Genomic DNA, 13,066 nt, shown 5'->3' on the forward strand with positions numbered 1-13,066 from the left:
ATTTCGACGTAATGTAAGATAGCAGGATTTGAGTTTGGAAAAACATCCTAGGAGATCATTTTGTCCAACCAGAAAGCTTTCAGAGCATTAGCTCTCAGACCAACCTGTACTACAAGACTGAATCGGGCCTATGCATCGATCTTTTCAAGCAAGACCCGCAAGACACCGGATTCCCTCTCGTTTTTTTTTTTTTTTTTTTTTTTTTTAGCGCAAAATGAATGGATTGTCAAAAGGAGTGTCCGTCCTGCTAGGAAACCGACCCGTTCATCTGGGTCGGGGGTGGCGGGGGAGGATCGGAGATTGCTCCCATCGTGCGGAGGAGCCACGACCTCTCTGGCTAACAACCCTGAAACCTCACAACATCTACAAAATTAGTTTTCCTTGTTTCTCTCAGACATCCCTTGCCACCTTATAAATCGCTCCCTTCGCAGGAGCCCAGTGGCGCCCGACAACAGCTGCCGCCGCAAGCCGGGGGCTGAGGTGGGATTCGGTCAAGGGTGCCTTGGGGCACGTGGTGGCGAGGGGACAGGGGACGCGATCCCCGCCCCCGGGGCCCTTCCAGCTGGGAAGCGACCCCCCCTACACACTTGGTGGGCACACCAAGCCCCAGGCAGGCCGGGTCCTGAGACACTAGAGACTCGATTCGCCAAAGATCTCAGTTCACTTAATAGGCCCCTCACCCCCAGTTCCTTAGACGCCCGCCTCTCTCCAGGGGTTCCGTACCCCCCTGGGGGCGGCGACTGACGACGCTCAGAAGGCGAGAAACGGCTCCCTAAGCCGCTCGCTGGGTCCCTCTCTCCCCACAATGCACCGGGGCCAGCAGGAAGGCCGCTCCGACCCCTAATTTTCCCGCGAATTCAGTTCAAAGAGGCGGCCGGGCCCGCGATCGGCAACGCGCACGGGCCAACCAAGCCGCGCCTCCGCGAGAAGCGCCTCCGCGTGACTGACGGGGGAATCCGCGGGCCAACAGGCTGGGCGGCACGGCGGCGCGCGCTCCCGATGGCCAATCGGAGCTCCGGGAGGGGAAGTGGGCGGAGCGAGGCCAGGGTAGGGTGAGCGGCCTCCGAAGCGGAGCGGGGCTCTGAGGAGACACTTTTTTTTTTTCCTCCCTCCTTCCCTCCTCTCCTCCTCCCTTCCCTTCCCCTCTCCTCCCCTCTCTCCTCCTTCCCCCCTCGGTCCGCCGGAGCCTGCTGGGGCGAGCGGTTGGTATTGCAGGCGCTCACTCTCCGGGGCCGCCCGGCGGGTAGCTGGCGGGGGGAGGAGGCAGGAACCGCGATGGCGCCTCAGAAGCACGGCGGTGGGGGAGGGGGCGGCTCGGGGCCCAGCGCGGGGTCCGGGGGAGGCGGCTTCGGGGGTTCGGCGGCGGTGGCGGCGGCGACGGCTTCGGGCGGCAAATCCGGCGGCGGGGGCTGTGGAGGCGGCGGCAGTTACTCGGCCTCCTCCTCGTCTTCCGCGGCGGCAGCGGCGGGGGCCGCCGTGTTACCGGTGAAGAAGCCGAAAATGGAGCACGTCCAGGCTGACCACGAGCTTTTCCTCCAGGCCTTTGAGAGTGAGTGTGTGCGAGGCTTTGAGGGCTGGGAGACGCACTCTTGCGGCACCGGGGGCTGGGGGCTCGGGACTCTCGGCCGGGCCCCCTCCTCTCCGCGAGTGCACTTGGTTTGGGAGTGGAGGGAGGCTTCGCGGGGGATGTCCCCACGCCAGGGATTGCGGTTCCCCGGGACCCCAAGTCCTGGGCCTTTGGTGGAGGTGGGAGCGAGGTCCGGGTTGGGTTCTTGACTCCCCCACGGTCCGCAGGAGCGGTTCGGCGCGGGGGCCCCTCGTTAAGGGCAGGCTTTTGAGATGAGGTTGCACAGTTGGACTGAAGGTGCAGGGAGATCCCAGGACGAGTACTTATTTTCTTTCATGCCTTTCGTACTCCAGAAGTACCGGGGTTTCGATTGTAGGTTTCGAGGGGGGCAAGACTCAGCCTGGGAAGGGATGAATGCCGTGAGGCCGGCGAAATTGTCATGGGTCCGAAATGCCTGGGCACTAACTTGTGCTTCATCTTAACAAGGCACCTTTTGATGCTTTAAATCTTTCGAAATATATCCGCCCATTTTATGGACACGTAAACTGAGACAGGTAGTAGGCCAGCATCCTCTCTTGGAGAGGACCTCGGAACCCTGTCTTAACTTCCCGAACCTTAAGACAGTTTCTGCTTTTTAAAGGACTGTTTGGAGGGCGAAAACTAGGACTGACTTAGGTGGAAACGGGAGCAAGGTGTCTGGAGACAAACAATAGGATTTATAAACAATATCATGACTATAAACAATTGTAACTGATCTTTAATGTTTGTTATATCCTGATTTTTTGCTTTTGTGTGGACATTATAATTTGGGCAATCTTAAACAGCTAAGTATCTTACAGAAACTGGAATAAACTCAGCTCTACCGCTGAATGTCTTTATTTACAATCTTACCCTGGCATATGTTAAGGGCATGGTATCAGCTGTGCTTGGAAAGATATATTACATTGTTTAATACCCCTCCTTCATTCTCTCTCATTAGTGCTTCATGAAATTCTAATTGGAATTTAATTCTTGAAATTTCAGTTTTTACTGAAAAGAATGTGAACCTGCTTCAGAGAGATTTCACGTTATTCCTTTGCTTAATATACTTTAAAAAATCTGGGACGTCTGATTAGAAATAGGATGGAGAACTGAAGGACAGACATGACAATAAACGTACTTATTTGTACTTTTCTAAAATATCTTCTTTTAGTTTATCTTGAAACTAAAACGAACTGAAGAACAAGTGGAAATTTTTAAAGTTCTTTCTAAATCTTATGAAAAATCCTCCAAGAAAGTTTTAACTATTTGCTTTCTGATGCATCTACCTGGGAGAAATCAACTGTCATTAAGAACTAGATCTGGTCACCAAACAACTTGATTCTTTTCAACATTGGTCTTAGTTTCTGGGAAGTTTAAATAAATGCTTTAGTGCAATTATTAATATAGTTACCTTTAGTTTATTTTGATGTTTTTTAAAGAAATGTGATACTAATAGATCATTAATACAAGGTGGTATATGTCTTTATTTTTTTAACTTTAATCCAAGTCCTTTATAACAAATTTTAATTAATTTTAAATATTAAAAAGACTTTGGGACTCTTGTCAGTTGCACAGAAATATGTATTGGTGGCAGTATTTACATGTTGAGATAATATTTAAATTAAGAAAAACAAATCAAAATTAAACAAGTTAAAAATACTCAGTGAATTTTAGATACATGTAATGTCTTAGACTTCAGTATTGACTGATTTTCATCATATCTATATTGGGATGTCTGGAAAATGATTTTATTCCATTTTAGTTGTTACTATATGAAATTTTTAAATGGCCAATTAAAAAGTGAAATTTTCATTTTGTTTGGCAACAATAAATATTTATTTTTGTTGAATATAGCTACCTTATGTCAGCTGCTTTTTGGAAAGAGATGGGTTACAAATAGTAAAATTAGCTAATTAAATCACTACAACTATTTGGTTCTTCACAATAACAGTAACCACCTCAGAAAGGTTTAAGAACAAGATTATGGAGAGCCTTGAGTTTAAAATAAATGTCGGTGAATTTTGTGAATGTGCCATAGATTGAATGTGTTTTGATATTATTGTGCATACTTATTTCCTTGATTTAAATAATTAGTACATGGTTTTCATACCAGGTGATTGGATTCTATTGGTTATAACATGGGCTGGGTTGATAGTTTCCTTAAAAATTAGTAAATTTAGATAATGTTTGGATTTTTGTTTTCTGTTACCTAGAACCAACACAGATCTATAGATTTCTTCGAACTCGAAATCTCATAGCAGTAAGTAGTCAATGAAATTCATCAATATTATTTCATTTTTATAATTTCATTTGTATTGTATTTTAATATTTTTAAAACTTTTTTTATAGCCAATATTTTTGCACAGAACTCTTACTTACATGTCTCATCGAAACTCCAGAACAAACATCAAAAGGTACATTTTATGAATCTTATTTCAAGCTGATCAAACCATCTGAAAGTTTTGTCTTAAAGTACTGTTTCTAATTACAGGTTAAATATGAAAACTGAAGTGAAATAGTGGCTAGTTGAATTGGGTGCAAAGTAATTTTTAATAGTATTATTTTTGGAATCCTAATTTATTTCAGTTTTTTCCTAGTAGAAATGATTTAGTAGTAAAGTGAATGAGGTGATTTTTATTGACTCGTATTTTCACTAGTTATTTTCAAATTTGGTAAAAGTCCAGGATTTAAATACTTACTAAAGGGCTTACTATCTTTGAGACATAAAATATAATGTTTATTTTTTATTTTTTTTAATATTCTTTAGTTGTCAATGGGTCTTTATTTTACTTATTTATATGTGGTGTTGAGAATCGAACCCAGTTCCTCACCCATGCTAGGCAAGCACTCTACCACTGAGCCAAACCCCAGCCCAAAGGGAGTTTTAAAAAATCTTATTTATTTATTTTTTTGGTGGAGTTCTTTTTTTTTTTTTTTTTTTTTTTGTCTTTTTTGGAACTGGGGGTCCAACCCAGGGCTTTGCGAATGCAAGGCAGATGCTTTGCCACTGAGCTATATCCCAGCCCTTAATTTTTAAAAAATATTTCTTAATCTTTCTGTCTTATAGTGGAGTCAGGAGATGTGGTATGGTACACAGCTTATTTTTGGCATTTAACATTTATGACTTAGCCAAATGTAATCATGGAATGTGTTTCTTGTCCTATGTGCAAGACTATATTTATTGAGTATATCAAGTTAACAAGTTAAATTTAAAAGAGAGAACTATCAAATATTTAGTATGTTATAGTCTTAAAACCATTAAGCTATTTCAATAGACTTTGAAACTCCCTAGGAGACTCCTAGTTATTAAATAGGCATCACATTTGTATAGCAAGATCTAGTTTTATAGATTTATTAAAGTATATTTTAAAGAATTGACATTAAAATAATTTGTCTTTTAACAGTCTAAGGTGAGAGACAGAGAAAACATTGTGTTCAGAAGGTGAAAATTGCTAAGGATCCAAATAAGTAAGAAGGGTGTGATGAAGTAGGTAACAGAACCTGTCTACTCTGTTGATTAATGCCAGGGTACAGCAGACATTTTTTGTAAAAGGACTAGATAGTAAATATTTTAGGTTTTTTGTGGCCAGGAGGCAAAATCAAGGATATTATGCAGGTGCTTAATATAAACAACAGCACCAAAAAAAAAAAAAAAAAAATCCCCAGTTCTTTTACTGATGAAATTCAATATTACAATACAACAATACAAAGTAAAATATTTTGTAACAAGCCTACAAGTAAGAAATGTAGAATTCTTTTTGAGATAACATTTTGCTTAATTGGGGTTCAGAGTTAAGTGTTCTCTGTCATCAGATCAGTTGCCAATGTTTTTTCTGTTAAAATTATTCTTGGGGGCTGGGGTTGTAGCTCAGTGGTAGAGTACTTGCCTAGCACGCGTGAGGCACTGAATTTCATCCTCAGCATTCATAAAAATAAATAAATAGAATAAATGTATTGTGTCCATCTACAACTTAAAAAAAAATCATTCTTAGTTTGTGGATTAAACTGTGTAGTCAGCCATAGTTTGCTGACCCTTGATTCATTTCATAGAACTAAGAAAATTTGATTAAGTTAACCTTTTTCTTTCACTAAGTTATTTTAAAATTTTTATTCTTTGGGACCAGGGATTGAATCTTTGGGCTTTTTATCACCATGCCACATCCCCAGGCCTTTTTATTTTTTATTTTGAGTCAGGATATCATTAGATTGCTTATAGCTTTGCAAGTTGCTGATTCTAGCTTCGAACCTGCAATACTGGGCTGCTGGGATTACAGGGGTGTGCTACCATGCCTGGCTAAATTATTTTTAATATGGATAGTCAGTTGAGTTATTAAGATATTGCCTAATTTTAATTTTAAAAGTGATTAAGTTCTTAAAGAATAAGTGTATTAATCCATAAATGGATTACAAATATACATTTAAAATCTTACCTTCTTCTTCCTTTGTGGTACTGGGGATCGAACCCATGGCCTTGCACATACTAGGCAAGCATTGTTCCATTGAGCTACATCCCCAGCCCTTTTTGTTTTATTTTGAGATAGGGTCCTGTTAAGTTTTTAGCCCAGGCTGGCCTCAAACTTTCCATTCTTCCTACCTCAGCCTCTCAAGTAGCTGGAATTACAGCTGTGTGCCACTGTGCCAAGTTTTTCATTTTCTTATCATGTTTGTTTATTAGACTGTCTCATTTTGGAATATATTGTGTCCAGTAGATGGATAGTTTAAAAAACTTGGTAGTATAAACTGATTTTCTTAATTATTGCCATTTTGATTTTAAAATATTTGCGGTTTGGGGATTTTTAAGCAATTTTCTAGCCAAAAAAACAAAACCAAAAAAAAAACATTTATTCTTTCTTTATTATTGGTTCTGGAAATTGAATTCAGGAGCATTTTATCACTGAGCTGCATCCCAACTCTTATATTTTGAGACAAGATCCTGTTAAATTGCCTCTGCTAACCTTGAACTTCTAATCTTCTGCCTCACTGCATGCATTGTTGTGTTTGCCTAGCCAAAATCAAACTCTCCTTTATTTCCATTAAGAAATGAATAGACATTGGTTAAACTCTCTTATTATATACCTGACTTTATATATTAGACTTTAAGAGTAATTTTGTGTGTGTGTGTGTGTGCGTGTGTGTGTGTGTGTGTGTATACTGGGGGTTAAATCAAGGAGTGTTTAACCCCTGAGCCACATCCCCAGTCCTGTTAATTTTTTAATCTTTATTTTATTTATTTGTTTTTATGTGGTGCTGAGGATTGAACCCAGGGCCTCGCGTGCTGGGCAAGCGCTTTACTGCTGAGCCACAATCCCAGCCCCAGTCCTTTTTATTTTTTGAAACATGGTTTTGCTAAGTTGCTGAGGCTGGTTTTGAATTTGTAATCCTCCTGCCTCAGCCTCCCTTCACTGGAATTACAGATGTGTGCTACCATGCCCAGTTTTAAGAGTAATTTGTAGCAAATTGTAGGCCAACCCATTGTATCTTCAGATGACTACTATTGTCTCTTCAAAGTAGTTGGTGACTTTGGGGGGCTGGGGATGTATGTAGCTCTATGGTAGAATGCTTGGATAGCATGTGTGAGGCCCTAGTTTCAGTCCCTAGCATAACAAACAAAAAGCATTAGTGACTTTTAAAGGTAGCAGATTTAGCAATGATTGTGGTCTTTTCGCAAATTATTTTTGGAACTCCTTTTTACTATTACACCATATATATGTACATATGTGTGTGTATATATATATGTATACACACACACATACACACACGTATATAATTTTTTTTTTTTTGGTTGGGACTTTGTGTGTGCTAGGCAAATATGTTGTACCACTGAGCTACATCTTCAGCCCAGTATCTGTTATTGGAACAAGCATGTTTATTCCCTTGGAAGTCATACTGTCAGTTGTAATTTTACCCTTGGTATATTGGTAAAACTCATTTCATATTTTAGTCTTAATACTTTACAGAGGTATTCAAATTCTATAGGCTAACACTATTCTGATGCAGTAGAACTTAAGGTAAGGAGAAAGGCTTTGAATCCATTTTATTAGATTTTATGTAAACTACTTCTGAACCCTCCCAAGAAAATTTTCAGAAATTTCTTGAATTTTTAAATGTTCTCCTTTTTGATGACCTTTTGATAACCATTTCCCTTATTAGAGCTGAGCTACAGTAGCATTGCCTTTCTAAAGAACAGAAATACTTGGTGTTGGGGGAGGAACTGCTTTTCTATAGTTGTTCATATGGTTTGTTTTTTCTTAAGAAGGTAGGGTTGCCTTTATGATTGTATCTGTTTCAAGTGGTTGTTACTATTCAGTTCTCGTATTCATTTCTTTTGCATAAAACTTCATAATGTTGGAAGAGATGAACCTTGGGACTTAGTCTTACCTTTATTAAAGACAGAATTTCTTTTTTTTAATAATTAGTCTATTTTATTATTAGTTACTGTTGTTAATCTCTTACTGAGTGTAATTTACAAGTTAAACTTTATTACAGTTATGAAAAACATAATAGGAAAAAAACAGTACAATCCGTCTCCAAATCCGTGGAGTCCATATACACATGATGGGCATCTGTGGAGTCAACCAATTGCAAGACAGAATTTCTTGATCATTACATAAACATATTATACCTAAAAATTTCCAGGGCTGGGGTTGTGGCTCAGAGGTAGAGTGCTCACCTATCATGTGAGGCACTGGTCACCACTTAAAAATAAAGATATTGTGTCCACCTATAACTAAAAAATAAATATTAAAAAAAATTTCCAGTAATTTTAAACCCTCCTTAATAATAACTTTTCAGCATTTATATTGAACTGTTTTTGTAGCTTGCCTAGAATAGTTCATTTTTCTTCTTCTCTCATCTGTGGAGATAAAAAATGAATTGCCATCATTCATAAAGCATTTCTTGCTAGACTATTGGGTTAAACTTCAAAATTGAAGTTTTTTAGTTACTCTAAACAGAGAAGTTTTTTTTTTAAAAAAAAAATCTTTTGTTAATAGAGACTTCTCAATCACTGGAATATAGACTATCAGTACTGCTGTTCCAATGTTTTATTGTAATATATTTACATTATTTTATATTAACATTTCTTTACTAATAATTTTCATTATAGTAGTTGTTTTGAGGTCTACGGTTGTAACTCAGTGGTAGAGCACAGTCCCTAGTTCTGCCAAAAAAAAAAAAAAAAAAGTGACAAATAGCTGTTTTTGAGTAATGAGCCTGGCCTCAGTTTCTCTTATCTGCATTCAAGCATTATAATGTCATAAGTAAATTTTGAGTACAGTAAAATTTCAAGTCCCATATTTGAAGAGAACACATAAAAGGGTATAGAGAAATATTTGGGGTTGAGAATGTAGCTCAGTGACAAAGCACTTGACTAGTACACACTGGACCCTAGGTTTGATTCCTAGCACTGCAAAAAATAAAATTGCATAGGATTTCAGTGTGGCCTAGCCTGAAATTCACTTAAGAAAAGAGAAATGTTTCTTTACAATTAACAAATTACATGTGGATAAAGTTTTTCACCTCTAACTCTAGGAGATACCATAATCTACCTTGAGAAGTAAAATGAGATTTGTTTTACAACCCATTCAATCTTTAATTGCTTTGGGAGATTTTACTTCAGTTTCTGTTTTGTGAAAAAATTACTTTTTTCTCGTAAAAGTATCAAGTTAAAGATAATAAGCAATTTTATCATTTGATGGATATGTCCTCTAATTTCAAATTTTTACATGACTTTTTAAAAACTGTCTCTTTAGTATGACATTATTCAACTGTAACCTTTGAGGATATTTTATAAACTTCGGTATACTTTATAGAATATCCATTTTTATATGATGCTGCTAGTTCTTTTTTGTTGGGTTGCTTTAAAGAAGTATGGTACGGATGCTTCAAAATACACATAATTTGCCTTTGTTTCACCTAGTTTCACCTAGTTTAATAGATATTTGAATACCTACCAAGAATAGGGCACTATGCTGAACACTACTTGCTTGAAGAGAGGCAATCACTGCCCTTCAGGAGCTTATAATCTATATGGAAAAATAAAATATTTACACAGATTTCACAGGTAGGAGACTGTGTCAAAAGAAATATAAATCAAATGCCATGGAAGGAGAAATCACTCATTTGGGAATAATTACAAAAGATTTTATGACAAAGCATGTCTGCTGTGTTGTAACATACACATTTTAATAGTATTCATTGTTACAGCGAACCCTTCATAATTTATCTAGGTAAAAATAATCAAAATCAGATTTCCATCTAGCCTGTTATAGTGAAAATAAAGTGTAATTTGTTTGTTCTTTCCCAGTTGAGAAGTGATTATTTTGTTTATCTGTTTCTTCCAGGAAGACATTTAAAGTTGATGATATGTTATCAAAAGTAGAGAAAATGAAAGGAGAGCAAGAATCTCATAGGTAAGATAACTTATTAGTTTATATAAGTGATGTATTTGAGGAAAGAGGAAAACCTAAAAGTGATCATTTCCCTAGCGATCACCTCAGTTCTATTAGGAATTGGAAGGAACCTTAGAGGTCAGTTGGCCCAAATTCAACCCAACCCAGGAATTAATTTTTGTAGTGACCCTGAAAAGAGAATTCTTAAGCCTTAGCTTGAATGTCTACAATGTGTAGGAACTCATTATTTGTGAGGCAGTTGTGTTTGTTATTGTTTATTGCCACCTTGTGACATTTTGGATAAAAATCTTGTAATTTCTGCAGTTCATCTCACCTGAGGGAGTGGAGAATCACATTTCTGTGCTAGGTACTTCACAGTGTCACATCTCTTCTAAATAATCATCTTCATATTCTATCCTTTCCTTTCTCTTATTTAAATATCATGCGAAATATAATTTTATGACCCTTTTGACAGAACCTACTTATTGTACACTTTCAAATGTATAACTAGAACTAATTGCTTAATATTCTTTATTATTATGTTGGGGATTGAATCAGGGGTACTCTTTCATTGAGCTACATCCCAGCCCTTTTTAGTTTTATTTTTAGACAGAGTCTCACTAAATTACCCAGGCTGTCCTTGAACTTGGGATATTCCTGCTTTAATCTTTCAAGTAATGGGAATTATAGGTGTGCTAATCCCAGATGTGTAATCTCAAGTAGCTGGGATTACACATCTGGGTAATCCTTTATATTCTGATTAGTTTATTATCTCCTTACTCTAGATAATATGCATTTTTAAATTCTGTTTTTATCTTTGACATTCAAACTAAAAAGTGAATATTCTTCTAAAGAGAAATAGGAACTTGTATGGTGGTTATTCATTCATTGACTGCTTTTAGAGAGAATGAAGAACTAGAAAATATGGATCTCCCCCCCACCCCCCAAGTGCTTGAACCCAGGGCATTGTGTTATAGGCAAGTGCTCTACCACTGAGCCACATTCCCAGTCCTTTTCAAAAATCGGAGTTAGGAAATTGTTACAATGTATTTTTCTTTTTCTCTTTAATCCATTTTACAATTTTGATAAGATGTATGTTTAACAGTGCTGCATTTGTTTTCTTATTGTTTTAGTGACTGATAAAAGATTTCATTTTTCTTTGTAGTTGGCTTATATCTTGAGTTGGCTGTTGAATTAGTTGATTATGTTATTTAAATTATAAAAACAACAGTTTTGTTTTATATCTTGTATTCTTATAGGATTGAAGTGTAATTTGAACTTCAATATGTAGGTAAATTCTGACTTGCAAATAAGGTATGGCGGTCAACTCTGGAAGCTTAAATCTTTACCTAGTCTATGTACTTTTTTTGTGGGCATTGGTGTGTGTGTGGGGGGGAATGGGAGTTTAACACAGGAGGCACTTCACTGAGCTACATCCCCTGGCCCTTTTATTTTTTATTTTGAGACAGTCTCACTAAATTGCTTAGGACCTTGCTAAATTGCTGAGGTTGGCCTTGAACTTGCAATCCTCCTGCCTCAGTTTCCCAAATCCCTGGGGTTGTAGGTATGTGCCCTTGCGCCTGGCTCTATGTACTCTTTAAAATAGAACTGAAAATATTGCCGGTGCCTTGAACACATACATTTTGCTTGAATTGCTATTCCAGATGCTTGGTTGATTGTCTACCCTTGGGCTAGGTCTTGGGATGCTCAGGGTCTTTTTTGTGGAATCCAGAGCCTTTGTGCAGTCTGAGCATGTGCTTTACCACTTAGCTATATCCCCAGCCTCCTCAGGGCCTTTTTTTACTTAGAGCCTGATCTGACCCGCCCGCTTCTTTTCTTGACCACCTAAGTATAAAGTGTCCTCTAGACCTTTCAGGTTTCAAATGAGAATGACGAGTGAGCCAATAATAATAATAAGAAAACTAGACTCTTTTCTTAATTTTCCCTATTAAAATTCTAGTTCATCACTGCTAAACTATTATTATCTCATTGTCATTGTCTTTGATAAATATTACAGAGCTTCCCTAAGAATGTGTGTTATGAGGGAGATAGTACCGGTCAGTTCTTTGTACATAATTATTCTTCCAATAACTTTTGTTCTTTTTGACCCCGTGGGTTCAACGTAAAGAACAAATCTAAGGATTACATTAAAATTCCTACTTATAATTTGGAAGACAAAATTTTCAGTCTTTAGGATCTAGCTGTTCCAGTGAGAGATTTTTATGAATGTCTCAGTCTTGTTCCTAGGGATACTAGATGCATTGGGAAAGTGCTTCATTTTAAGTTTACTTGCCAGACCCTCTAGTCAAGTTATTTAGTGTATTTCTCATCTCAAAGTAAGCCTATTTCTATTGTACTAAACTTTTTCACACAGGGTTGTAAGAAGAACATTATATACCAGTAAATAATGCCAGCACTATAAAACTTTGCTTATAAAAATCTATTGTCAAATTTGTTCTTAAAAAAGAACAAAGCAAGTGTTGGGGTTGTGGCTCAGTGGTGGAGCCCTTATCTAGCATGTGTGAGACCCTGAGTTCGATTCTCAGCATCACATATAAATAAATAAAATAAAGGTCTATTGACAACTAAAAAAATTAAAAAAAAGAACAAAGCAAGTCTTTGTTGTTTGTGACATTAATTAGAAGTTAAAATCTTAAATCATAATATAAAAGCATTTCTCTTCTGTGTTCTCTGTACCGTCTCAGACACAGGGATCTCCTTGAATTTAATTGGATACTGCATCTGTTTAACAACAGTAGTCTAGGCATTTTGTACTGAAATTCTTTTTCTTTCTTTCCTTTTTGTTTTTGGTACTGGGGATTTAACCCAGGGGCACTTTAACACTGAACTATATAGCCAGCCCTTTTTATTTTTTGAGACAGAGTCCATTTATTTTTGAGACAGGACCTCATTAAATTGCTCAGGCTAGCCTCGAATTTGTTATCCTCCTGCATATACTACCATACCTGGCTTGGAGTTCTTGTTTTTTCTGTACTTTCAAAGTTGTAATGTCTCTATTCCCAAGCCCAGTATATTTAATCCCCAGAACTCAATGGGATAATAATCATACACAAAAATACCATAGTAC

The 13,066-nt window shown here is 37.8% G+C and overlaps 1 protein-coding gene across 1 annotated transcript in view; it reads left to right on the forward strand.

Moving 5' to 3' along the window:
- Positions 1–1,104: 1,104 nt before the first annotated feature.
- Positions 1,105–13,066, forward strand: part of Suz12 (SUZ12 polycomb repressive complex 2 subunit) — a 49,843-nt gene continuing 37,881 nt past the window's right edge. The window contains exons 1-4 of the mRNA XM_077800602.1: positions 1,105–1,549; positions 3,802–3,848; positions 3,938–4,002; positions 9,931–9,999. Coding sequence (XP_077656728.1) covers positions 1,276–1,549; positions 3,802–3,848; positions 3,938–4,002; positions 9,931–9,999 — 455 coding nt within the window. The 5' untranslated portion in view covers positions 1,105–1,275. The remainder of the gene's footprint in view (positions 1,550–3,801; positions 3,849–3,937; positions 4,003–9,930; positions 10,000–13,066) is intronic.

This window comes from Urocitellus parryii, chromosome 7 (assembly GCF_045843805.1).
Source record: "Urocitellus parryii isolate mUroPar1 chromosome 7, mUroPar1.hap1, whole genome shotgun sequence".
Lineage (NCBI taxonomy): Eukaryota > Metazoa > Chordata > Mammalia > Rodentia > Sciuridae > Urocitellus > Urocitellus parryii.